This window comes from Lucilia sericata, unplaced genomic scaffold, assembly GCF_015586225.1.
Source record: "Lucilia sericata isolate MDLA Ls3-8-SP2 unplaced genomic scaffold, ASM1558622v1 Contig000375F_arrow, whole genome shotgun sequence".
Classification (NCBI taxonomy): domain Eukaryota; kingdom Metazoa; phylum Arthropoda; class Insecta; order Diptera; family Calliphoridae; genus Lucilia; species Lucilia sericata.
The window spans coordinates 85,001-112,200 of record NW_023994394.1 but is presented as its reverse complement, the minus strand read 5'-3'; the positions used below and the strand labels follow the sequence as shown (position 1 = coordinate 112,200).

General features: G+C 30.3%; 5 protein-coding genes across 11 annotated transcripts; 3 read left to right on the top strand and 2 right to left on the bottom strand.

Annotated features, from left to right (window-relative positions):
- Window positions 1–910: 910 nt before the first annotated feature.
- On the bottom strand, window positions 911–9,018 carry LOC119604251 (glycerol-3-phosphate acyltransferase 4). Of its 3 annotated transcripts, XM_037956749.1 has the most exons (7): window positions 8,612–9,018; window positions 8,123–8,458; window positions 3,321–3,563; window positions 2,919–3,155; window positions 2,356–2,589; window positions 1,491–1,747; window positions 911–1,421 (listed from the first exon to the last, which is right to left on the bottom strand). In XM_037956749.1, the coding sequence occupies exons 1-7, from the start codon at window positions 8,747–8,749 to the stop codon at window positions 1,124–1,126; spliced, it is 1,743 nt and encodes a 580-aa protein (XP_037812677.1). In that variant the 5' UTR covers window positions 8,750–9,018; the 3' UTR covers window positions 911–1,123. The 3 variants fall into 3 exon arrangements, with proteins under 3 accessions (XP_037812677.1, XP_037812675.1, XP_037812676.1); XM_037956747.1 differs by lacking the exon at window positions 2,356–2,589; XM_037956748.1 differs by lacking the exon at window positions 2,919–3,155 and having other exon boundaries at window positions 8,612–9,017.
- A 3,549-nt stretch (window positions 9,019–12,567) lies between these two features.
- Window positions 12,568–15,174, top strand: LOC119604248 (eukaryotic translation initiation factor 5A). 3 transcript variants are annotated; one of them, XM_037956741.1, is made up of 4 exons: window positions 12,568–12,696; window positions 13,722–13,988; window positions 14,611–14,812; window positions 14,899–15,174. In XM_037956741.1, the coding sequence occupies exons 2-4, from the start codon at window positions 13,780–13,782 to the stop codon at window positions 14,968–14,970; spliced, it is 483 nt and encodes a 160-aa protein (XP_037812669.1). In that variant the 5' UTR covers window positions 12,568–12,696; window positions 13,722–13,779; the 3' UTR covers window positions 14,971–15,174. The 3 variants fall into 3 exon arrangements, with proteins under 3 accessions (XP_037812669.1, XP_037812670.1, XP_037812671.1); XM_037956742.1 differs by lacking the exon at window positions 12,568–12,696 and adding an exon at window positions 12,704–12,754; XM_037956743.1 differs by lacking the exon at window positions 12,568–12,696 and adding an exon at window positions 13,384–13,402.
- Window positions 15,175–17,769: 2,595 nt separating this feature from the next.
- On the top strand, window positions 17,770–19,585 carry LOC119604247 (polyhomeotic-proximal chromatin protein). 3 transcript variants are annotated; one of them, XM_037956740.1, is made up of 2 exons: window positions 17,770–17,958; window positions 18,083–19,585. In XM_037956740.1, the coding sequence occupies exon 2, from the start codon at window positions 18,091–18,093 to the stop codon at window positions 19,321–19,323; it is 1,233 nt and encodes a 410-aa protein (XP_037812668.1). In that variant the 5' UTR covers window positions 17,770–17,958; window positions 18,083–18,090; the 3' UTR covers window positions 19,324–19,585. The 3 variants fall into 3 exon arrangements, with proteins under 3 accessions (XP_037812668.1, XP_037812666.1, XP_037812667.1); XM_037956738.1 differs by having other exon boundaries at window positions 18,051–19,585; XM_037956739.1 differs by having other exon boundaries at window positions 18,032–19,585.
- An 848-nt stretch (window positions 19,586–20,433) lies between these two features.
- On the top strand, window positions 20,434–22,714 carry LOC119604249. The gene has a single exon (XM_037956745.1). The coding sequence runs from the start codon at window positions 20,565–20,567 to the stop codon at window positions 22,581–22,583; it is 2,019 nt and encodes a 672-aa protein (XP_037812673.1). The 5' UTR covers window positions 20,434–20,564; the 3' UTR covers window positions 22,584–22,714.
- Window positions 22,682–24,863, bottom strand: LOC119604250. The gene is made up of 3 exons (XM_037956746.1): window positions 23,673–24,863; window positions 23,299–23,432; window positions 22,682–23,234 (listed from the first exon to the last, which is right to left on the bottom strand). The coding sequence occupies exons 1-3, from the start codon at window positions 24,668–24,670 to the stop codon at window positions 23,032–23,034; spliced, it is 1,335 nt and encodes a 444-aa protein (XP_037812674.1). The 5' UTR covers window positions 24,671–24,863; the 3' UTR covers window positions 22,682–23,031.
- Between the last annotated feature and the right edge of the window lie 2,337 nt (window positions 24,864–27,200).

Here is a 27,200-nt window from a genome sequence, read left to right as displayed (position 1 = left end):
TCGTCGGCGGCTTAAAATCGCTTTAAGCCGGCTATGTTTTAAATGATATTAAAAATTATAAGTAACCCTCAAATGACTAAAATTAAAATATTTTTTTTAATTGAAATTAATATTCAGAAGAGCCCAATTGAAAATGATATTTCCCCATTTTCATATTAGTTTACTTTAAAAATAAATAATAAATCGATTTAAAAGCAGATTGTTCGTTTGGAATTCAGAAACGAAAATTGTAAATGTAATATTATTATTAATTCTTTTTAATTTTATATAAAACATAATTTGTATTATTCTAAATATCATATTCTAAGTCCGAAAAGGTAAAAGGGTTCAAAAGACGACTTTCGAGAAATGGAAATATCGAAGTCGAATATATGGCGTTTTGTTTTAACAATATCCTTGTTTATAAAAGCGTTTTATTAATCCACAATCATACAATCTACTACATATTTGTCTAAAAAACGAAAAGAAAGTGTAGAGTGCATTTTTCGGAATAGTCTGAACTATACCTATTTTTTACTAAAAAAAAATAGAATTTCCAAAAAATGCATCTCAACAATTTCAGCAATTTTACTGAGTATTACCGAAAATCCGTTTTTTATATTTATGTACTTAATACCAAACTTGTAAGCGGAATTATACCCGCAAAATCTGTCCCGGAAGAAATATACATGTTTGTGTGTCGAACTGAACAAAATTCTCTTGGCTGAGAAAAAATTCACATTTTAATGAAAAAGGTGTGCCAAGTTTGTTTAAAAATGTCAAAACTTGGTATCACTGTATGCATCAATGTGATGGAAATGAAGACAGTCGATAACAATTTTTAACGAATTCTTATTTAAACGAAACTATAGATCGATCATTATTATTGTATTGTTTTAAATTTATATTTTTCATTGAATTTATAATCGCCTTTTTGTTTTTTATTCAAAAATTCATTTCTCTTTATTTGGTTTCACTTAAATAAACGTTTACTCCAAAAAATTATTTATATATACGTTAAAATAAATTACAAATTGTTATTATTGGTTGTATTATGTGTTGGTTGGTTTTTTAACAGGATTTTAGTTTGGTAAAATTTACCATGGAATTGTGAGGCCTACAACAAACAAAAATGCTAAACTATTTAGTCTCCTTTAAGACGTTTTATGAATTCGACTTGTTGCATTTCTTTCCATTCTTTTTTAGGTTTCATACGTTTCAGTTGACCGTCCCAGACCAAATCGACCAGGCCACCCTGTTTGGCAATTACACTTTTAACACGATTCGCAAAATCGATGGCAGATTCACCCTGTTGTCGGTACATGGGCGGTAAATACCAAACATCACAGACAATGGCCCACGATGTCATCATCATGTAAAGATATTGAAGCATAGAATACTTGGAACTATTCCAGAAGGCATCACCGAAACGGGGATCATACCTAAAAAGATTATTTATAGTATTTAGAAGTTTAGATATTACATAAATTTAGTGACAGTGTTAAACTTACTTTATGGCAACTGGATAAATGACACCACCTACTTCGAAACTGCCTTTTTTGAACTGCATTACGGAAGTGTTGTTGATACAGGTTCCCTCGGGGAAGATAAGTATTGGCGGGTTGTTGGGATCTGATACGTGCTGTTTTAGACGTTCAGCCACAGCATGTCTGTCTTTGGCTTCACCTCTTTCGAACCAAATGTGGGGTGAGGCTCTGGCCAAGGCTCTTTGTAAAATACCCAAGAAACCACCATGACGTTGACCAATCTATTTATTTTGTATAGTTGATAAGGAAAGTTAATACATATAATACGAGTTTGAAAAGATTTTGATGTTTCCAAGAAAGTGTCTTAATTATAACTTCATGTCACAGAAATCTATTACATTCGAAAATGAAATCATTTCCTTTATTAAAAATAATTTAAATTGAAAATTTAAAGAAATTTCTTGATGAAAACCAAATTTCGGTTAAAATTAAATTAGGACTACAGGAACAGGTTCAAAAGTTGACCTGTCCTAACAAGCTAAACAAAAGTTGAGGGTAATAAAAATTGTAACCATTTTTATAGGAATAAGTGACAGGACAGATAAGATGGTTACATATTAACTTCTGGTAACTGTTATTGTTTATCCAACATGAAAAACCAATAACTATATCTCCAGCATACTGATGGATATTGTTTTTCTCATCTTGAACAAATATTGTTAGTTACTTGATGTTAACATGTTAATTTAAACTTTCAAAGAAACATCAAATTAATCGTATATTTGCGAACAATCTTAAACCATTTTGCGGAACACAAAAATAATGCCAATTAATGGAACAATTAAAACAAAAAAACCCGCACGCATGCATGCATTCCATTCATACTTACCAACGAATATGTGGTGTCACACATCAGCACCAGCACATCAATTGGACTGGTGTGATTAGCCACACAAATACCCGTAGTGGGACGATTTTCTTCATTATGATAATTGATAACAGCCGAAATGGCGCTAGACAGCACTGAGAAGCAATGCCTTAGGATATTATTGACCACATGACGTTTACGTTCTCCATCGGGCATGTAGCCAACAACAGCTGTACAAACAGTAAGCCATACTACCTAATATAATAACAGTATGAAGAGGCAGGAGGGCAAAGACATGAAAACAACACAACAAAAATAAATGAGGCACATAAGATGATGGACATATGATACACACAAAACAATGTACATAAAAACATTCGAGATTTTGGAGCAAACAAGACAGCATTTTTGAATAATAACCCCATAAAGTATATTAATATTAAACCCAGATTAACGAAGTTAACGTTTAGTTTAAAATGCTTTCTTAGAGGTGAACTATTGGCCATTTGGATGAATCAACATTGATTTTAAGCAAGCAATATTTTGGGCTTTAGTTTTAGTTAAGTTAACCAAAGGATTCTCACCAAGGAAAAGGTACAATCTGTTGATAAAATTGCCACATCTAGTGGTGATGTATGATTGGCCACACAAAAGCCAGTAGCTTTTGGTTTATATTGAATATTATGGAAATTTATAACTGCCGACAAACAGCAGACTATTAAACGGAAGGTTACTTTAAAAGCAATATCAGCAAAAAAGTGGCGCAATATTTTAAACGGTATCAAGGCCACTAAACTATTGGAACTTACAGCAAATGCCACCTATGAAAAAGAAGTCATATTTAATATTGTCATAGAAGTTACAGCAATTTAGCAGAATTCCTGCAGACCAAAGCCAAAATTATCTCTTTTTTTTTCAATATGTTTTGCTGTCGTAATGTTTGTTGTAAATTACTTTTAAAGTTATCATGTGGTTGGTATACTTACACCTATAAAACATACTAATACACGTAGTGGCATTAATATTGTATAGCGCACTATGAAACCAACCACCCAGATGAGTGTTATTTTCCAATTGATAAACTCATATTGACGATTTGTGCGTGTCAATAGATTCCAACTTTTTAATTGTTCAGCCTCAAAACGTGATGTTACTTCATCTTCGATAATAGCCTCTACACCAGCCTTAATATAGTCCAGACATCCTTCAAAATGAAAACTGATATTTTCCTGTAAAGAAAAACAATTTTGTTTTTATTAAATATTGTTTTTTTATAATTTACATGTGTTTTGTTGGCTAATAAAGTTGAAGTTATTGTTAATTAAGAAAAGATAAAATTTTAAAACAGAATTTGTACCCTTTTTTCAAGTGTTTGGGTTATAAATACGATTTATCTAATCTGTTACGTTTATCGAATATAATTGAAGAAAACAATTTTATAACAATTAATAATGAGAAATAAAAATAGTACAGGAGGTAATAGGTAATAAGAAGAGAATATTTGGTAATACTTCCTGGTAAGAAAATTAACTTTTCTAAATGCAAAATAGAAGTAAACTTCTCTGCAATAAATCAATTATGTTTTGCCTTGTAAAAACTGGAGTTGTCATCACTCGTAGGAATAATTTTGATCTATTCGTAGAATTTAATATATAAATGGGGTATGCACTATTATTTTTTAATAATACATAAATTAGACACAGGTTAAATATAAAAAAATAAAATGTTTATCATAAAATTTGCTAAAGTTGGTTGGAAAGGTAGTAAATACATCAAAGAAAACGTTTATTTTTTATAAGTTAAATACATAATAAAAACAAAAATATTTTTATTTGTGAGAACATTTTGTTGTTTTTACAAAAAAAAAAAAATGTTAAATTAAACGCGCTATCATAAATTGATAAAAAAAACACACAACAACACATATTGAAAATAGCCAAAAGTTTAAAATTTGTTAACAATTATATACGAGTATTTAAGCAATCATTGGTAGATCGTTTTTTTTTTTGTACATGTTTGTTGGTTATAACCAGGGAAACCAAAATATGCAAATGCATGTTTTTTGTGGTGCGTCGTATGGACTCATGGATAAGATATTTACACGTTTCAGACCAATTTAAGAATTTTGGCATCGATTTGTTAGAGCATATTTTTGCATATTTTACCCATAAGAGCATAATTTTGCATGATTTGACTTTTGTAGCATATTTCAGCATATTTTCGAGTTTTTAGAGCATATTTTACTCTTTTAGTGCATATTTTGAAGTTTTTCGCTTTTTTACATTTTTAATTTTCTTTTCAAAACTTTATTTAAAAAAATCAAATTTAATTTTTTTTTAATTTTTTAGCCTATTTTACAATTTTGAAAAAAAAAATATTTTCTTTGTAGAACTTGAAAACTGTAAAAAATACATTAGTCTCATGAAAACCAATGTTATATTTTTTATTCAATAAAGCATTAAATTTTAAATCGGACATAAAACCGATTACTTTGGATTTCATGACACCAATCCATTTTTATCGTTTAAAAAACTAGTATTGATAACACTGTAAGTATGTCAAAAAGACACAGAAAAACTCCGAGACACCTAAACTTAATTTTGGGTCGTAGAATCTAGTGGCTTACTCCGTTTTGAAAATTTAGGTCAAAATCGGGAGATATTGTGTTTTAAAGTATGAACTCTTTATGAGGTGATTTTTTAATTTTTGAAAAAAGTTTTCACGCATAGACATACGAACTAATTATAAAAAGCTAAATATATGTATATGCATAATTAATCCATAATTTTCTATGCGTGAAAGTTTTTTTAATTTAAATAATCAAAAAACACCTCAGAAACAGCGTAAACTTTAAAATCCAATATCTCCCGATTTTGACCTAACTTTTCAAAACGGAGTATGCCACTAGATTCTACGACCGAAAATTAAGTTCACGTGTTTCGGCGTCTTTCTGTGTGAAGCTATGAATACAACTGGAAGAAATGTGTCAAACTTTGTCGTTTGAAATATGTTTTTTGGGGACCAAATGGCTTCATGTTATTTATTGGTTATCTGAACGTAAAACAGAGTTCTATTAAACTAGATCTTCAAACTAACAGATTAATCAATTATAAAAAATCTATTAGGATGAAATATGACATTAAATATTTATTATTTCATTACAATTTCAGTCTTTTTAAGCTTTTCAATGTTAAAATATAATTTAAAATAATTATTTTTGGAGCATATTTATTAAATTTTAAGAGCATATTTTGAGTTTTTACGACATATTTAAAGCGCTTAAAACACTTTTTTAGAGCATGTTTTCGGTTTCCCTGGTTATAACATTTTATTTCTAATACCGATCAATGGTCAACCAAAATAATTATGTATTTAATACTACTAATACAACAATAATATTATTAATTTCTTGTATGTTTGTTATCATAGTTTTGATATTAAAACAATAAAAAATGAAGAACGTTAGCATGTGAATACATATAAATTGCACTAAGTGAAACCATTTGTCAATAGTTGGCAAATACTAATAATAATCGCTCAATAAATATTATAAAAAAAACAAATTGAAATTACTCATGCATTTTAAAAATGTTTAAATGTATAGAGTAGTTAGTATGTAGTTTTTTTTTTTTTTTGGCTAAATGTTATAAATCTGTTTTTGTGAATATTTTACGGTTTTTATAATTATATTTTAATAAAAAAAAAAGAGTTTTTGTTATTTTTGGGCGAATAGAGTTTTTGGAAGAAATAGTTTAAATATTTAAAAACCGTACAAACATACTACTTGTTTATCTTAGGTAAACATCAGTGTATGTAGTTACGTACATACGTATGTTAACTGAGTGTAAATTTTACACATATAATTCAAGTTTTAAATACGTACATGTGTATACTGAAATTAGTAAATCAAAGGTCAATATTATTCAATGTAAATCCATACATACATCCACATTTTAAAATAAATAACATTTATTTTAAATATAAACTTATGTACATTAGGGCGTTACGATTAAAACCTTTTTTATTATTTAATTGAACTTTATCTTTAGGTACGTTTTTGTAAAGAAGGAAAGTTTATAATAATTTGCAATTATTATTAATTATTTCTCAAGTTAACGGGAAAGAATTTATTCGAATTTATGGGATATTGGAAATAGGTTTAGCAATTATAGATGAAGAATATCGGAAAAATTGGCGGAACTATTTCCTTATTAGCTTTACTGTTTTGCTGTTTTAAGACTGTTAACAACAGCTTTTACTATGTATAGAATCTATTTTTAATATAATCACCAAAAATTATTATTTAATGTGACATGACCGTGAAATTATGCGATCGGAAAATTTAGCACCATTATGCCAAAACCATTTATCAATAATAACTAAAAATTTTGTTATTAAAATCTCTTGATAGGAAAATATTTGAACGAACCTGTGTCCAACATGCACTGTCCCCTTAAATTTACTGCCAAAATTCTGAATAGCCAATTCTGAATGACGGTCAAAAAATTCAAAATTGTTACAAAATTTCAAAAACTTCACCAAAAATCAAAATTTTTTAGAAAAACAAAATTATTACATAATTGAAAATTTTTCAAAAAAAAAAAAAAAAAAAAAAAAAAAAAAAAAAAATTATAAATTTTTAAAAATACAGAAAAGTATTTAAATTTAGTTCGCACCTAAAGACTCTTTTAGAAAATCACTACACATAAGTTCGAATAATATGAAAATTGTCATTGGTGTACATAGGGAGTACATTAATGTACATATTTGAATAAATAATAATACAGATTTGCTACATAAAAAAATATTATTGAATGAAGATCTGAATATATTCAATAACATAAAAAACAGTATTCAATTTGGCAATTTTTTTAGTTAGATCTTTTGCACTTATTTTGTTAGCAAAAAAAATTCCATTATAATTGTTCGTATGATTTGGTAGCTATTTTTTATAAACAAATATACATACATATGTACATACAAATGTACATATACATAATATACACTAGTATATCAAAGATAATCGAATAAAATTCTCAATAAATAAACAAGTTTTCTAATTAATTATTTTTTGTTTCCAACTCCACAAAAAAAATTAAACAAATGACAATTTCCCATGGTTATGGTTAAAATTTGAAAAATGTTATGCATTTTTTATATGGTCAATGTTAAAAAATAACAGATTTTGACTTTGATTTTCTAATAAGTATCCGAATTGATGATTTTGTAGTTTTGTTATCGATTAAAAGAACATACTTTCTTATCAAATGGCTAAATGTTAAAAAAAAATATTCACTTCTGACGTAACTTTTAGGTAATTGAAAAAGTTTTAAAGAAACTACCTTTGGAACCTAATATTTGTAATTATTATTCTTCAAGAATTTTCAGCTTTTGTCTTTTATCGATCGTTAAGTAGGCATTCCTGCTGTATGTTGAATTATGGTAAAGCCACCAAACATGGAATTCAATAGCACCTGTTGAGTAGTTAAAATGATCAAAGACTATGCTATTGTTTAACCCAACAAAGGGTACTTCCAATTACACACAAAGCACCATAGTACTTAGAAAGAGGGAAGTCATAATTCTAAAATTATGTTAATATTTATGTATATTGAATGATCTATTGATCTCTCTCATAATGCACATATCACCCCACACTAATGTTATCAAAACGAACAAATACCACCCACACATACATACATGTACATATATATGTATGTACACATCAAAATAGATTTGTTCTTTTAACATAACTTTATAATAATTTGAAGAAAGTAACAACACTTACATCTTTTATATTTTCTTTTAGTTTATCCTTATTGTAATTAGTATCATTTGGGGTGGGCAGCAGTACATTATCCCTGTTAATTAAGGTGTTGCCATTGGCAGATATGACATTGTCTGATTTGTTTTCATCATCATCGTCATCTACCTCTTCTTGTAGTTGTTGTATTTTACTAGTTGGACTAGATTTATCACATTTATGTTGCTTAGCATCATCATCACCATCGCCCTCTCCATGTGTTGCTAAATAAAGCTGCTTCTGTTTTAATTCTTCCAATTCTTCCCTCCTCGCGGAACCCTGACGTTCCTTGTGGGCTGTTTCTATGCTGACACGTCCATACTTTCCAAAAAAAAAAGACAAATAAACAAAAGAAACCGATATTAAAGTGAAATTAACAAATCACTACGATTAACTGACTGCATACAATGACTTGTTACTTTTGTTCGTTTAGACAGAAGACACATCTCACACAATCACTTTGTTGTTATTTACCTCGAATATCCTTAATAATAGTTGCACATAGAAGCGACGTACACCAATTGACTTGTTGATGGCCGACAAGAGTATTAAAAACACAATAAATAAACCAGAAGAAATCCAGACTGTGTCAATAATCGATATGAAAACCATTTTACAATTTGCAACTTTTCTATATTTTTTTTCTTCTGCTTTTGTGGATAAACAAATCTGACAATGACACACAACCTTCTATGGTTTTATTTTCTTGTTGTTGTTTTAGTTATTTGTCGAAATATCTTTTATTTTATTTTCACGTAACTGGTAATTATAAATTGGGAACGTATATTTAGTGCGCGTTGGCCGCTTAAATCACTGAAAGTTTTTGACTCTCATTAAAAACATCTTTTGCCTTGGAAACGTACGCTACAAATAAAATATTTTTGCTGGACCAAGTGTATTAATATAGTGGCCTTATAGGCCCAGCTGATAATTTTTTTAAACGTAAAAATTACAAAAACAACAGGCAAATTTTGACAGCAAGTTAACTTGTAAAAAAACAACAGGCAAACTTTGACAGATAATTAGATGTATAACAAAAACAATTGCCTGTGGTTATTGTAGAAACTATGTTGTACAACAAGTTTAGTCGTCATTTAAATTTATACACTTTTGTGATGCTTCTTCGTTTTGTCGAACTATTTGTCAAAATGATGACATGTGCCAGACATGGAAAATTGTGCACTATTGTACTTTTTGGTATCGAAAAATTCCAATGTATCCCCGTTTTAGTTTTATTATTTTGACATAATTTTTCTATAACCCCTTCCACTTACTTTTTAAGCGCCAAAATCGAACAAATGTGATTTTAACAACATAAAAAATAGAAAATCGAACAGAGGTCAGAATTCATAATCAGTTAGTCAAAATAAATTTCGAAATATTCAAAAACACGAAAACAAAAAACAAATAAACTAATTTGTCTAAATAAATAATAACAAATACACTTAGGTTGAAACAAAATTTATTTTGTCGACATAATAGTTGATTTTTTTTGCGACAAAAAGTCGATTTATATAACATAAGTTTTTAAGTCAAAAAAGGTGGTAACTTAAAAATAATACAACACTAAAGGACCCTTCAGACGATCACGCTTTACGTACAACAAGTCTAATGAAAAAGTAAAATGAAATTCCATCCGTATGACTAAAAAGAGAATAAAAGTCGTATGATTTATATTTTTTGTGTTTAAACCAGTCATGGGCAAACACATACCACCATGTGTATATTTGTGTGCGTTAAGCAGCAGAGAGATGACTGCACGTTATAACAAAATGGTGGTACACTGAGAAAAGTTTTGAAATTTGTTTTCTATTGCAAATACTTTTTACGACGAGAAAAACTCATGAACTTTTGGGCATTTTAAACAAAAATGGAATAAAGGGAAAGAGTTTTTCATTTAAGAAAAGTAGTAGTATTTTTAAAAAGTAGTATTAAATAAAACTACTGAAATATCATTAAGAAAATCACGACTTTCTATTCGATTTCGAACTTTTAAGGGATATTACCGAGATATTAACTGAACTTAATTTAAAGTTCAACTAATCTATCCAAATCAATGTTTCCTTTATATTCCTTAATACGCAATAAGTCACCAATGTGTTGATCGGTAACCTTTTAATTGCAACAACTTTACTTTTCTGTCATGTCCCCTAAGGTCATTTAAGGGTCCATGGCAAGTTTCATAATGCCTTTTCAAAAAAAATAAAGCTTTTCTACATATAATTTTATAACATACGACGCATTGTGCCTCACCGTCCATGTTTTCTATAAAAAAGAAATCATTTTCCCAATTTATATCAAACATTTTGCTAGGTGTAATAAAAGAGAAAAAATCATAAGCATAAAAAAATCCGCAACGTGATCTTGCTTCTACAAAAGCTGAACAGCAACTGATTTGATTTTGATCTCTGAGATCGTAACAAAGCAACAAACAAGTGGTCATTTTAGTAAAACACAGACACACTAATACACACAAGCTTATAGTGTAGGTGTGTCAACAAAGCGTCAGCAGAATTTCTTGGCCTATGCACGCGTGCATTAGAATTTCAGTTTTGCTCGTGACTGGTTTAAACGATTGGTATAAAACAATAACAAAGTAAGATGGAAACAGCTGTTTCACCTTTTTCGTATGTGTTTACATAAGAATACATCCTTGATCTAATACGACGTGCTTATTTTTTGAATCATTTTAAAAAATGATGAAAAAACTTTGTCTCAATGTGTGATGATTTCATTACATATTGTGTTTAGACGATCTCATCCGTTCTCTTCTATACAAAATTTTGACAGATCATATTACTTTTGTGCTCGTGTGAAGGGGGCTTAAGAAGGACATAGACTTGCGCCGATTCGGCTTAAACCTAAATAATCCTTGCCGCCGAACAAAATGTCAAAGTCGACGCCGCCGAAAATTTTTCAAAATTTACAGAATACCTTCGCTAAATTTACGGAATTTTACGATATAAAATAATATATTTTAATTTAAAGAAGGATTTTTAATCTAATAATTAGTGTCAGCCGCCCCCGCTAATATTTGTCGGCGCAGGGATCTGAAGAAGGTTTTTTTGAATTTGAAACGCTCGAAAATTATTATTGTATTTTAAAAAAAGTGCACCTAAATTTAATGTTCCATTAAGTAAACATTTCATTTAACAACAGTAATGAAAAATAATAAAAAATGTTGGATGGAGTTTCTGGACATATACCAGGCTTATCCCGAATTATGGTATTAAAAAGGCGACGAGAATAAAAACGAAGAATTAAAGGAATTAGCTTACAATATTTTATTACAAAAATGAAAGAACTTATATCAGAGGCAACAAGAGATTAGGTGTTGAAGAGACCGAATATATCTCGCTCCTCATACCGACGAGAAAATCGGAAGGTGAAGGATAGTATGAGGAGTGGATCGTCGCAAGGCTTTTTTACGAAAAACTTAAATTTTTGGACGATAAAGACGATGACAATGTAGTAAGTGGAAACTGATAATAAAATAAATTTTGTATTATACCTATATGAATTTCTATTGCAGATATTTGCAAAAACACCAAAGAAAAATGAAAAGGAGCCACTTGAAAATGAATTTACACAGTCTTCAGAAGATGAAGAAGTACATTTTTTTAAATATGTATGCCAAGTTGCGAAAAATAATCATTTCATAAGCCATATTTGCAGCTGATGAAGGTTTATTGGATGACAATATATTAATAAGATTTCTACAATCTTTTATATAAATACACCTTCAACATCGTCGGAAGCATTAAATTTTGAGTAAACAAATAATTACCAATTAATATTCAAGAATTTACATTTCTATCATAATTATTATAAAGAAAAATAATATTTTTCTTTATGTTAAATTAAAACTTATTATATTTTGCTTGTTATTTTTGTCTTTTCCCAATAAACCAAACGATATTATAACGATATCGAAACGATATCACTTAGGTGATAAAAAATATCATAAGTGATACTCGTTCTCGTATCGAGAACGATAGTATTTACGTACTAAATGGTACCTTTCCTTATGATATCGTTTTTCCATAAAATTATGATATCGTTTTCGCTATCATAATTTCCAAAAATAATGATAGTTAAATCGCCTTTTTCAGTTTTTTTTCTGTATGCTCTTTTATTTTTAAAATTTCATTTAAAACGCTATTTAACTTAATATTTTGCTATTATACATATAAAAAAGCCTGAAAAGGGATATATGTAACATACATCCCACCTTCTAAACTAACTAACTAGCAATAAAAATCTATTTGTTATATAAAAAAGCAGAAAATTTGCTATTTTATATAAAAAATATTTAGAAAAACAGTTATTTCTGCAAATTTTCCTTAAAATCAAACTGTCCCCAATTTGTTGCCAACTCTTTATGAAAATGGCAACCCTGTGAACCGCTAAAAAATACAACACTGTCGTTGTAGCAAACAAACATGTGCTTGAGCAAATGCTTGAGCTTTCATTGTTCATGTTTAAACGGATATATTTTTTTTGTAGCAGGGTCTTTTTGTTTCGCCTCTTTTTTGGTTACGACAACCTTAAAATCACATGTGAGTATTTTAAATAAATTTGTTGAAAAAATTAGCAAAAAATACCGGAAAATTAAAGGTGAAAATGCAAAAAAATGAAAATACACAACAAATGCCACAAAATCAATGTGTTAAATGGTGAAAATTCATTAAAGTGCAACAAGAAATTTCGGCAACAATAAAAAATGCGTGTACGGAAGAAAAAAGAAAAGCATTTTTCTTGAGCAGCCGACGACGAGCCGCAATGAGGAGACAGATTTTTTTTGTATTTTTTTTTCGCAAACATGCATGATTCAGTTGTATTCAGTGCGAATGTGAATAAAACACTTTTGAATAAATCTTTTTATTTTTTTTGCATATAATTAATACTGGCGAGGTGTGAGTTCTTTAAAAAAAAATTGGTGTGAAACAAAGAAATTGTAATTAAAACAAATTTTTGTTGTTGGCAAAATTAAGATAATAATTTGCGGAGATTAAAATTAAAGTATTGGCATGAAAAAAAGTTATTTAAAGTGTTTGGCAAACATTTTTCTTTATTAATACAGGTTTAAACAAACGATTAATTGTAAAGAAATGTATATTTTTATAATTTTACTATAAAGAGGTTATGACGTTGTCGGTCGGGTCAGTCTGTCTGTGTTGAGTTTTTTTGTTTTCAGTCTGTTTCAAGCAGAAGTCTGTATCTGTATTGTTGTTGTAGGTAGTGTTGGTGGTGTGTGTTCTGGTGGTACATTAAATTTTTTGCACTTCTATACTTATTTGAAAAAAAGCGTGTGTGCAAAAAATATTTTTTTCATTATTTTAACATTTGATTGTATTTGTATTGGTTGATTAAGAAAGAACCGAAAATGTCTCGAGAATTGTGAATAAGAAAGTTGAAAAGAATTTATAATAACAACACACTCCAGTATTAAAATATCGAGAAAGTGATAAATGAGGCGTGGCATTTTTGTCAATATTTACATTTTTTTGTTTAACTAATAATTTGTTTATATTTTATTTATGTTTTTTTTTTTATTAATTTTGTTTTTTCTTTTATTTTGCAGATATATTCCTTATTACCAGGGTCTTAACTTGAACTTTAATAAAAGTACTTTATAAAAAATGGCTGAAATTGAAGATCATCATTTCGAAACCGGAGATTCTGGTGCTTCACAAACTTATCCTATGCAATGTTCCGCATTGCGTAAAAACGGTTTTGTTATGCTCAAGGGTAGACCCTGTAAGATTGTTGAAATGTCAACTTCCAAAACTGGCAAGCACGGTCACGCTAAAGTTCACATGGTTGGCATTGATATTTTCTCAAATAAGAAGTAAGTTGACACAATAACACTTACTAATAGCAATAAATCCATATTTTAAACTTGGTCAAGTTAGAAGATATGACTCATTCATTTTTTTTTTTTGTTTTGTTTAATACATATGTATATAACCTTGATTGTTATGTTTGATAATTTTTATTAGAGGACATTCTACCTATATATCATCGTATGTTTAGGAAAAATTAATACCTATAGTAAATTTTTAAACATATTTTTCTTTGTTTATAGTGTTTTTGATCTCATTAAATTTAGGTTATCTACATATTTTAAAAATAATAAGAATAGTATATTTACGTTTTTGACCTCAATCTTTAGAATTAAAAATAAGTAAAAATTCTATACACTGGATACTAGTCAATAGTTAAGTCCATAGCATAGCTTATAGTCCATAGACAAGTAGATTAACTAGTCTAAGGACTGGACAAAAGACAAATCTATAGGTAGGCTAGTCAAAAGAATAGACCATAGTCTAGTCCATAGACTACGAAATGACTAATACATAGACTAGTCGACAGATAAAAGAATAGGTAGCTTAACTAAACTTTTTATCACAGATTGACATTTAATAAGCTTTTATTTTACACTTTTCTTATTTTTCTATTTTCCTTTACAGATATGAAGATATCTGTCCATCTACTCACAACATGGATGTTCCCCATGTAAAGAGAGAAGATTACCAATTGACCGACATCAGTGATGACGGTTACTTGACCTTGATGTCTGATAACGGTGACATCAGAGAAGATCTTAAATTGCCAGAAGGTGATTTGGGTATTTCTTTGAGAAACGATTTCGATAACGGCAAAGAACTTTTGGTAAGTCTCCTTTAATTACCCCCAATATAACTGCTTTAATATTTTTGCTTAATAAATATTAATTCCTTTTCTCTTTCTCCTTACAGTGTACAGTCCTCAAGTCTTGCGGCGAAGAATGCGTTATTGCTACTAAGACTAATACTGCTCTTGACAAGTAGAGTGGTTTTAGTGTGTCTTAAGAAGAGTTCTTTTTTTACCAATAATAAAAAAAATTAAAAATAATAAAAAATATGTTGTGTTTTTACCATCTATAACAACAACAGCTATAACAAAATAACAAACAAAAACAACATTATTCAAATTAGAAGATTGAAGTAATAGAAAAAGGACTTGTTAAAATAATAAAACAAAAACAAACTCTAGTTGCTGCAAATTTCTTTTGCATTTAAATGTAAACAAACAAAATAATAATAACAAAACATACAATTTGAAGTATATTTTTAAAATAGTATGTTTTTATAATAATAACTTTATAATATAATATGTTTATCATATGTAATATAAAGGAGTTGTCTTCATCTTTATAGTTTTTTTCCAAAACACTTCAGCACCAACCAAACAACTATTATTATAATAATAAAAGTCGTCGTTGTTGTCTAATTATTCCAACTTATTATTTTTTATACTTATATCCTAAAAAGCAAGAAAAAAACAAAAATTTACTTCGCCAAGAATTTATTTTAATAAAAAGAAGAAAAAATAAAACCAAAACTCTCAATATTTAAATGCAAAACAAACAACGTCAACCAACTAGGTGTAATAAATGAAAATTGAATAGACCTTAAAGAAAGTAATAAAAGTAGTAAAGAAGGAGAAGCGTGTTAAACACACATACTCCAAACAAAATAAAAAGAAGAAAACCTACAAATAAAGATGAAAAACTTTAATTAAACAAAATTTTTGCCAATAAAAATTTTATACTTTAATAAAAAAAAAAAAACGAAGAAAAATTTAAACAATTTTCAAACTAGATTTTTTTATTTTTTCCCCTTATTTTTCGTTTTTTTTTTTACAAAATTCTTCCCACATTTAGTTTTTAAGTATTTTTTCAAACATACAATTCCGCTTTTACACCTTCATATAATTAATTTTTCTTTACAAATTGTGGCAGCTTAAATAAGAAAAACAAAAATGCTTTGATATTTTATTAATCTGAATTTAAAAATATTACTACTGTATCTTATAAAAAAAGAAATGAAATCAAAGAACTTTAAACATAATGAACAAAAAAAATCTTGTAATCATCCACTTAAAGATGCCTAAAAACGAATGAAACAAAAAATATACTTAAGAAAATCTTAATATGTTTATCAATTAAAACAGAGGAAGAATGGATGAGGATGGGTCTGAAATAATAGGGTTTTGTATTAACAAGTGCGAATATGTGTGCTTGCTAGAGAGAGAGAGCGAGAGGAAAGTTATCTCAAGGTTAATTTTTGTTTAAAGGTCATTGACTTTTGTCAATAACAACAACAGCAGTGTCTCTTGTTTTTTTTTTATTCGCATGCTTACAATTTGTCCACCAGGTGGTGGTTTTCTACTATTATTCCCTATTGGTATTTTAAATCTTACTACTCGCACTGTGTGTATAATAATCGATGGAATTTTATTTTCTTCAGTTATTTGAAATTCATTTAAAAAACTCTTTAACTTGTTAACAGATTTGGCTTTAGAATTTTTTTCATCACATCATGTTTTCGAGATATCGTGCTCTAAATAGAGACGTTATTACAGCGGGAAGATTCATTTATTTATTAAAATGTGTTATGTTATCTGAAAGTTCAATCTGTTCGAGTTTAAGGCACAATATCTCGAAAACTTGGTTTGATGAAGAAGTTTAGAAATGAATGAATGGACATTTATTCCGAAGAAATAGAGTAAATTTTGTTTAATTTCGATACTGAAATGTGTTTTCGAGATTACAGCTTGTTCGACATTACTGTAAAAACTTAAAAATATAGTTCTGTATAAGGTCGGGCGGTTAGGCAGACATTAAATCGACTTTGGTTATACAAAATTCGAGTTCGAATACAGAAAAACTTAATTTTGATTTGAGCATTGTATAATAAAATACTGGAACAAATGTATTTTCGAATAGTAAAACTATAATAAGCTTTAATTCTAACAACATAAAATATGAAAAGTTTGGCAACTCTATTTGCAAGCATTTCATAACATAGTTGTATTTTTAATGTCGTGACAATGACATAAATATGTTATGACAATTTTATAGTTGAATCGAATGTTTTCTTCAGATTTGCTATTAATGTATCTTAAAATCGACTTTCGCATTTATTTAAAAAATATTTCATTATATTATGTTTGTTGGGTCAAAATAATCGATTTTTTCATCTTTTAGTTTTTAAAATATTTTATTCGAAAATATTTGTCTTTTTCACCTTTTACTTTAAAAATATTTTTATTATAATTATATGATTAAAACGAAAAGTCGACTTTTTAATTTTTTTTAATATCGACTTTTTGACTTTGTTAACTTTTTGAGTTACTTTTCAATATTTATGTTAAAAATATGTTGTTTCCATAGTTACAAATGAAAAAACGTTTGATTTTAAAATTTTGCAATAAAGATATGAATATTATTGAATTGCTTTGATTTTTGACTGATGTTGAAAACAAATACATAGTGTAATTTTTTGACAAAAAGTCTTTTTTTCGAAAGTCTATTTTTAGAATACTATTTTGTAGTGGTTTGTTTACAAATATTATATTTCATAAAAATATTTTTATAAATTTTCTATAGTTTTTGTTGCTTTTAGCCATTTTTTAATATTTTTCTAAAACCATAACGAATAGACCTTTTCTAAACAAAATTCTGGTATGTATTTAAATAAATACCAGAAGCAACATAAAATTATATTTTACATATGTGGCAATATTGTTTATTTTATCAACTCTAAAATAAATGCTACCTGATGTTTAAACAAACAGGCGTTGATATGGCAACATCTAACAAAAATGGTTTAGTTGTCACAAATTAAGTTATTTATAAAAATAAAGGTTTTGCCACAAAATCTGTTTTAATTAACTAAAACCAAGCAAATATAAAGCTTAAATATTACGCTGACGTGAAGCAATAAGAAGCTGTAATAGTAATATAGCAAAAATTATATTTTAATAAACACAGGGTAAGTAAATACTGTTGCTTGCTTTCTCCAAGCAAGTACATATCTAACTTACGCGCTAATTGACATAAATTAGTATTTTCGTCTTTTTTTAGAAGGAAATAAAATTGTAATTTTCTTGATTCAGAAAACAACATGAAAAAAGTTGCACGTATGCGTTTGTCTCCCAACAACATGAATGAGGAAGTAAGCAATAATCACAATACTGCGGGACAAAGTTCACATAATGAACCCTTAGTACGTACGACAGGACGTATTAAGAAACCCAAAGCAGTATTTGATCCCTCAGACAACTACTTGCCACGCGCTCAACGTTCACTGAATGCAGGAGCTTTGCATCATAATACGACATCTTCGTTGGAAAGGCGTGCCAGTTATACAAAGGCCTCGACTGTATCGCCGATCGCGGACCATATTGAAGCTAAAGCTAAAGATGCTTGTACTGTTTGCAAGAAAAAGGAATCGAAGCGTCCCGTATTTGCCAATAAAAATCCCCTAATAACTTGTCAGGAGTGTCAGCGTAAAATACATAAACTCTGTTTAAAGGTTGATTTCGAAGACTTTGAAAGCATTCAACGTAACTACAAATGTGATCTTTGCTGTAACTGTAGAATATGCAATGATAAATTTACTAATCCCGAAGAGGAAATGATCACTTGCTCGAAATGTACGAAATCTTTTCATCTGGTTTGCTTCCCCTCCAAGATTGTAAAAACTGATATTCAGCGCAATTGGAAGTGTAACAAGTGTCAGGTCTACAATCACATTACTAATGGCACCACTCTACCAGTTAAGAAAATACGTGAAATTATAGGAGGGGGAGAACCAATGGTGCAAACAACTTCTGCTAAATCGGCCAGTGCTGCAAATGAGAAAACTTCTGCTGTTGAATCAACCAGTAACGAGGCAATACCAAGTTCTACTTCTCCTTCATCGCAAAAAAGATTAAATGATTCAAAAGAAGTAGCAGAAACAGTTGAGTCCAGCCCTCCGCCGGAAAAACGTGCCAAGGTTACGACTCAGTCTCCCGATACCATTAGTGTGGAAACCACTTCACTAAATACGCCTTTAAAAACAGATTCTACGGTGCTTTGTTATACGCCCAATGAAAATTTCGATGATATTCCTGATGTGAAGGAATGGTCTGTCGATCAGGTGTATGAATATTTTTTCAAACACTTTCCCAATGAAGCTCACGTGTTTAAGGACGAAGAAATTGATGGCCGTTCTTTGCTTTTGTTGAAACGCAGCGATGTTGTTAAAAAACTCCCCATCAAGTTGGGACCATCTTTACGTATTTATAGTCTCATTTTAAAGATACAGGCTCAATTAAATGATCCCACCTTGGGTTGGAATTGTGGTTTATAAATGATTTTTTTTTTTTTGAAATGGTAAATCTACTGGGTAGATTAACATTTTTTCGTATTTTTCTTTACAATTTTTTTCTTTCATACATAATCATATTATTATTAACATTAGTTATAAGTTTTCTTTTAAACCATTTAAATATTTTCATCATTTAATTTCTTAAAAAGAAGAAAAAAACATTTTCTATACTTTGGATTCTACATTATTCGTTTAATGTAAATTTAGTAATAATGACATTTCATTAATTTTTATTTTATTTCTTTAAAACACTCGTACAAATTATTATTGAATTTTTATTTTAGTTTATATTTTGAATATATTAATTTCTATTAAAATATGTTTATTTAAACATTTTTCTTTAACAATGTAGTTTGTTATCTTTAAAATTGTACTTTTTTTCTATTACAAATATTTAAAATAAATATTAGAATTAAAAATCAATTGCTAGAAAATTTATTTTAAGTAAGCAGAGGTATCGACAAATTTTTATTTTGAAATGGATGGAGCCTTACGAAAAAAGTATTAAGAATTGATGAGTAAATAGAATAGGATTTGGGTAATAAGCTTTGATAAAGAGTATAGCTGAAGATTGTCAGAATGTCATTTATAGAAATCTTCCAAAATCATAATGTACTAAATCTTCTCAAATCATTATCTACAAGTCAGTAAATAGTTCATAGCCTATGAGAATTTGTATACTGTTAATGAATATGTTGGCGTCTTTACCCACTGTATTTTAGTTTCGGAGTTAAGGGATTTTAAGGTTAAAATTTTTACATATAAAACGGTAACCCTTAAAATGTCGATATGCAAAAAAATAGCAACCTGGTATTGGATACTCCCCGGAATAGAAAGTCTTTAAGTGCGGTCGAAAGCTCGCTGATACCTTTCTCAAATGGCTGCCTTTTATCGGTGATAACTTTCTTTGTTAATTATTCTAAAATACCTATGTACGAATTCAGTAATTTGTTAGAAGAAGAAATCTGTTTAGAATAGCTATTGCTAATATGTATGTATAACCGCTATCTTTAAACACTTATTTAAAACCCTTTTAATTTATTGAAAAAAAAAATGTCTTATTTAGCAACACTGGTCACTGTTTACATTCAACAACATTAACCCGTTTAAAACAACTGTCACGATTTTGTGTATTGATATTTTAACCCTACTATCTACATACATACACAAAACGTAACAAAAAAGTACCACTCGCTTTCTATAAAAACTTAAAGAAAGAATTTATGATGAGTTTTACCATTGACGATTCTATATTGGCCAATATAAAAACACAACAAGATAGCGATGATGATGATGATGATGCTGGCACCTCATCCGACCATCGTCTAGCTGGTGAGACATTTATGGAGGTAATGGGCGGTTTTGGTGGAAATATTAGTGATGCCAATGTCAGCTATGAAGAACGTATCGAAGATCCCCTACAGGAGGAGGATGAAAAAGAAATTGAATTGAAAGAATTTCCTTGGCAATGTATAGAGAATGATTTTCTAAAACCTTATCTGTACGATGAACAGGAAACGCCGCAGTTGGAAGTTAAAGTAGGACGTAGTAAAAAAGCAAAATTGGAAGCGGAATTAAGAGCGCCCAGTGGTCAAGTATGGAGTAAAGTGCCTTTGGCACCGCCAATAGCTGATGATTTGCCAGAGTTTATGGCTGTAGGTAAGGGCCCGGCTAAAAGTGTTACAAATCCTTTGGAGGCCTGGCATTTATTGATAGATGTGTCCATGCTAAATATAATTGTGAAAAGCACGAATGAGATTATTAAGTCCACCAAAAAGAAAGAGCCCCATCAGAAAAGATTGACAGATTTAACGGAATTACGCGCCTGGTTGGGTTTAAATTATTTGTGCGGCGTTTTGCGTAATTCCATACAACCCGGACCAGTTGAAGAGCTTTGGACTTTGGAACTAGGTAATGCTATATTTCGTGCCACCATGTCCTTTAAACGTTTTGAGTTTTTGTCCCAATGTATACGTTGTGCTGATCAGCAGTCTTTGGCTGCTGCACCGACAGCCTTAGATGAAATTGCCAACTTTTGGGAAAAGTTGGTTATAAATTGTAGATCTTACTATGCTCCCAGTGGTTTCTGCACGATTGATGAGCACATATTGGACTTGTCGCAATTAGAAGAAAATCCCTTTAATCATGTTTTACCTCAGCAATTGGGATCAATTGGTTTGCGCTTGATTACCATGTGTGATGCCAAAACCATGTATATTTGCAATGCTTTGGTAGCAAATGAGGTGCAACCACTAGATGAAGAAGTATATCAATTAGTTAGTGACATAAAGGGCACACGACGTTGTCTTTGTTTAAATGATCGTTTTACAAATATGTCTTTAATGCAAAAGCTAAAACAAAATCAACTGCAAGTGGTGGGAGCACTTTCCGCACAAGCTAAGGAGATACCCGTTGAATTGTATAATGCTTCCCAAGTGCCTCATGTATGGTATGCCAAAGATGATTGTACTTTGGTAGCGGGTTTGAGTGATACAGTCAGTCCCTCGGGTTATTTAGTAACTAATGGTCTTTCTGCACGTATCGATTCAGCTAAACTGTACCAGACTATAGGTGCCACTAATCAAAATGCTTATCAGTTTATGCGCATATTTGGTACACATAATGGAGGTGTGAATAAAAACCAACGTTGGAGTTTGGAATATCTGTTTTTCATGCTAGATGTGGCGGCATATAATGCCTGGACTTTATACCGTCTTTCGGAGAATGGTGATGCTGGCATAGAACAACGTGATTTTCAACGTCAACTGGGACTCTACCTAACTCAACATCAACTTAAACAGCGCATACATTTGAATATTAAACTTCCTCTGCCGCTTAAGTTGCAGATTGCCGAGATATTAGGGGAAAGTGTGGAGGCTTTGCTAAATGGTGCCTCCAAAAAAGCTACTGAAGCTGCAAAACTGGGCTCAATATCGAAAGAAAAGGCATTAGTACCCGATGGCATAGTATTGCAATCACGTGAAAACGATACTCGCAGACGTTGCAGAGGCTGCAAAAGCCGCAATGGTTCCAAGACAAAAACACGTTGCCAACAATGCTTGCAGCCGTACTGCATGCGTCATCTAATAAGTCGCTGTGAATCCTGCTCGGGTTATGAAATACTGGACGAATCATCACAGCAGGACGATAAAAATGAACAAACGAAACAGCAGCAGAAAGATCAAGAAGATACCTCTCAACTAGAGGACGATGAAGGCCAAGCTGATGAAGTTGATCTTTAGAGAGGGAGAAATTAATTGTAATTTGTTTAGTAGATAAAAAAGTTTTAAACTTATACATAGTAGAGCAAGGGATATTATTTTCGATTAAAACTATATAATTTAAATAAACTTGCATTTTTTTTATTTAATAATTTTATGGGATTTAATAATAAAACATTGCTTCAACGTCAGTAATAATAATTCATTCTAACTATTAAAACACAACGTAACAGTTTACAATAAATTTTGTGCTTACACGTATTAATTAAATGATTGATTGATTGTTTTACCCAAAGTATAATGTATTACCCATTATAGGAATATGATTTACTACTCTTCATAACGACTAGATCTAATTTAAAAAATGTTCGTAAACCATTTGCTCCTTTAAAAAAACTTAAGAATCAAAAACTTATGGATGGTGCCGTAAAAAGTTGTTAAAAATAATTCTAACTTCCATAATGAATCCTTAAAATTTATACTGAAATTCTTTTTGTGATTTCTGAGCAGGTTTATTACGCACAACTGGGCCATTGCCACAGTCTTTGTTGTCGTCATTTTGATTGAGAAACAAACTGAGGAACTGTTCATTTTGTACTTCATTTAATGGCATTTCCAATTCACTGCATGACTTGATTATTTCAGCACATGCACGTAAATCTTTCCGATTATCTGTAATGGATTGAAAAAATGTTTTATTAAAAATTATTGTAGAAAAACATTGTTAATTAATTACATTGATAGTTGAATAATAAACTGAGACAGTTAGAGCAAGCATCACGTTGTTTATATTGTAAAAATACTTCAATAAGACGATGGACCGCATCTACATTATTGCGACTAAGAAAAGAGGCGCACAAGGAACTGGATCTAAAAGGAAAATTGGATATTAAATATTTTAATTGATCTACATACATATTTCTATTTTTATTATTTTAAACAATAATATAGTCTAGTTCATTTCTAATTCAGTTCTAGTTTTGTTATATTTCAGTTTTTGTTTAGTATTAGTTTAGTTAAGTTCTAATTTATTTTTTGTTCAGTTCTAGTTCAGTTTTAGTTCAGTTCATTTCAAATGTATCCTATTGTTCCAGAATCACAATCATTTACCTTTTTGCCACCAACTGCTGTAATTCCTCATAATGTTCAAACAAATCTGCTGCCGATTTTTGATCACAAAACCAATCACTTACAAAACATTGCTTCCACACACAAGCCACAACGAAAATGTCCTTGTGAGTGTTGTATATAGATCTAGCCACTTCCATTAACGACACTAAAACTGCTTCACTTTTCTGCGCCAAAGTTTCCTCGGCTATGGTTCGAAAAGCCGCTCTCATCATTCGCTTGCCATCTTCGGTAACAGCCCCGGACTCGTAGCCACGATGTAGAGTCATCAGAGCAATATCGGCACCACCACTCCGCCACAAAGCCATAGCTTTAAATGGTGCCAAATCTGCGTAAATTTTCGATAATGGATGGCTTTGCTTTTTGCAAATCTCAGCAAATGATTCGATTTGTTGGATACGTGACAAACTCGAAAGATACTTGAGACACGATATCAACACTTCGTTGGAGGGCAATTGTTGCCAACGAATACATTGACGCACCAAATATAAAAAATCCACTTTGTTTTTTATTTCCAAAGTGGACATGAGCAAATTGTCAAGTTGAGCTTGTGATAAAGAACGTATATCGAGACCCAGTTCGGGCGAACGTATAGCATGTAGATCATTAATAACAGCCTTGGACATTAGACCTAAACTTTGAGCAAAGCTGCTGGTTGTGCTTACTGGTGCCTTTGTTTGGGTTTGTTGTTGACTAGCGGTTAAAGTTGGTTCACCACCGACCTCCTTCTTTTTCATTAAACTTTCTCTTAACTCTTCCCACTTTTTGCTTTTACGCTCCACCAGTTCATTGGTGAAACTATCGATGGCATCGACTTGTGTAGACTTTCGTTGAACATTAGTAGATCGGCCGCTAGACTGCAAAGCTGGCCATAGAAAAGCTACACAGTTTTGGAAACGTTGCAATGCTTTTGGTGAACCTGGAGCTGCCACAGCAGCAGTGGTTGCTCCACTACTTGTTAAACGGGTAAGCATTGCCATTGTTGTCGTTAATTCTTTGGTTGTTAGTTAAATTTATACACCTCCACTCCTCGATCACTGTTTCTATTGCCAATTACAGTTTTTAACACATATTATATCAAAATTTTCCACTACAAAGGATCTAAACGAAAAATAACAATTATCTGTTTTTGTCGAATGTGGTAATCACCACAATCGATAAAAAAACTAATATGAAAAGAATGTCAAAAAATGAAAGAAATTAGAAAATAACACAACAAAGTGAAATAAATAAAAAACAAACTGCGTGGTTGCCAGATTTTTGTTATAAACGTCGGCAATACAGTGTCATCAATAAATTATTTATTATTGTCGATAACACAGGTTTAGTCGTTATTTTTATTTTTATTTTCACTTCCTCACAGACAACAAACAACATATCATGGTAACAAACCAACGAGCTTTGTGTAGCAAATGGAATCAGGTATACATACCAAGTAATGACTAGCAGTAGTATCAATAAGCACGATGCTAAAAACGATAAAATAGTGGACAAATTTCTTCCCTTGTGGAAAGTACTAATAAAAAGCGTACTATTTGCCCTTCATCGTTTAGGAACCAACTTTTTCGAGGATTAAGTTTGTAAAACACTCCATGTTCAGCCGTTTGGATTGTGCGATGTTGAATCAGTAAGTCAGTAACACGACTCTTTTATATAGTATATAGAGAAGTATGTATATTAGGGTAGCCCCAAAATGTAAATTAGTGAAAACATCACCTAAAATGAAAATTTAGTTCATACTATGATAACATTTTTCTTAGAATCAATTAAACCCTAATGTACATATATGTATATTGTACATATACATATATGTAGATGAACATGCATATATGAATAAATGTCATTGTAATAATTGAGTTTCAAATATTGACATCTTATACTGCGTTTTTGTTGTTTATATTACCAAATAGCTAATAAAACAAAAATTTTTTTCTGGAAAATAATATCAGGGAAAAACAAGTAAGTAATTATAGTCGGGCGTGGCCGACCATATGATACCCTACACCATTTATGTTATTTATTTATTTTTCATAATAAAGCATTTACCCAGCAAAAAATCTGAAATTTTTGGTAATAGCCAGTAGTTATTTCATACATTACTTGGTAATGAGTGTTCATTATCATCCACATTATTTCATTTAGCTGAATAGGTTATTACTGGTAAAGAACAAAACAATTTGGATTTGTTATGGCTCAATTGTCTAGGTCGTTTATTTAACAAACAGGGGGTTCGTGGTTCGAGCCCTGCTGGATACTGTTTATTTTTTTTCAAAATGACATTCATTTATATATTTTTGTAAAATGCCGTTCTCAAAATCACAAAAAGCAACATGTTAATGGAGCATCGAGTAAGCGGCTGGAGTGAGAAACACAGAAAGCAACTGAATGCCTGGGTTCAAATCCCGGCCGAGAATTTTTTTTATTTTTTGTTTTCTACATACAAAGTCGGCCCAAAATAACTAGCTATCACATAACATATTTGTAGGTTTATTTGTAACTAGTTATTTCGCAAAGTTTTTGTAATCAAATTAGTAACCATTTATTAATTTGTTTAAGGTAGGTACATATTATTTGAACCTCGTCGAACAAAAATAATTAGTTATTCACCCCAAAAGTAATTAGTTTCCACGTGATTCCAATATTACTTTCTAGATTACTAGGTAATGAACATTTTTGCTGGGTATCTTCAATATTCCCTTGTTCCGATACATTTTATGGATGAAAAACTAATTTTCTGAAAGAGGCTTTATATGGGGGCTAGGGGCAAATATGGACCAAGCCCGATAAAATTTTGTGAATATATTTATATTGACATAATATTTTATTGTGCTGAATTTCATCGCGATATTTGTGTTTATAAGCTAATTTGGGACATTCAAGTAATTTTCTGAAGGTGACTTTGTATGGGAGCTAGGGTCAAATGTGGCCCGATCTTTATGAAATTTGGCAGGGTCATCAAGACTTCTATAAAACTTAGTTGTGCCGCATTTTATCGATATATCTGTATATTTAACATAATTATGAGCTCAGAAGCCCTTTTCGGGGGGTTCTGTTGTATTGGGGCTATGTGAAATAATGGACCGATTTTAATCATTTTCAATAGGCTTCGTCCTTAGGTCAAATAAAACGTGCGTGCCAAATTTCATACAATTATCTTGAAAATTGCGACCTGTACCTTGCGCACAAGGTTTACATGGACAGCCAGACGGACGGACGGACGGGCGGACGGACGGACATAGCTTAATCGACTCAGAAAACGATTCTAAGCCGATTGGTATACTTTAAGGTGGGTCTAGGACGAATATTTTTGTATGTTACAAACATCAGCACAAATCCAATATACCCTCCCCACTAAAGTGGTGTAGGGTATAAATATGTATATTATTTAGTAATTCCACCATATTGGATACAAAAAGTCAATGAGTCGTCATATAATAAGGTGTCATATTAGTTAAAATGTAAAAATTGTGTAAATTTTTGGATAAGTTCATGAAATACACGTAAAATATT

Coding starts and splice junctions, on each gene's coding strand:
- LOC119604251 (XM_037956749.1), bottom strand. CDS start 8,749: ATGGTTTTCATATCGATTATTGACACAGTCTGGATTTCTTCTGGTTTA. Junction 3,564..8,122: donor TAAAAGAAAATATAAAAGAT/GTAAGTGTTGTT, acceptor TTTTCTTTACAG/GAAAATATCAGTTTTCATTT. Junction 1,422..1,490: donor ATTTATCCAGTTGCCATAAA/GTAAGTTTAACA, acceptor TAATCTTTTTAG/GTATGATCCCCGTTTCGGTG.
- LOC119604248 (XM_037956741.1), top strand. CDS start 13,780: ATGGCTGAAATTGAAGATCATCATTTCGAAACCGGAGATTCTGGTGCT. Junction 13,989..14,610: donor GATATTTTCTCAAATAAGAA/GTAAGTTGACAC, acceptor TTTCCTTTACAG/ATATGAAGATATCTGTCCAT. Junction 14,813..14,898: donor ATAACGGCAAAGAACTTTTG/GTAAGTCTCCTT, acceptor TTCTCCTTACAG/TGTACAGTCCTCAAGTCTTG.
- LOC119604247 (XM_037956740.1), top strand. CDS start 18,091: ATGAAAAAAGTTGCACGTATGCGTTTGTCTCCCAACAACATGAATGAG.
- LOC119604249 (XM_037956745.1), top strand. CDS start 20,565: ATGATGAGTTTTACCATTGACGATTCTATATTGGCCAATATAAAAACA.
- LOC119604250 (XM_037956746.1), bottom strand. CDS start 24,670: ATGGCAATGCTTACCCGTTTAACAAGTAGTGGAGCAACCACTGCTGCT. Junction 23,433..23,672: donor CAGCAGTTGGTGGCAAAAAG/GTAAATGATTGT, acceptor TTTTCCTTTTAG/ATCCAGTTCCTTGTGCGCCT. Junction 23,235..23,298: donor TTTATTATTCAACTATCAAT/GTAATTAATTAA, acceptor AATCCATTACAG/ATAATCGGAAAGATTTACGT.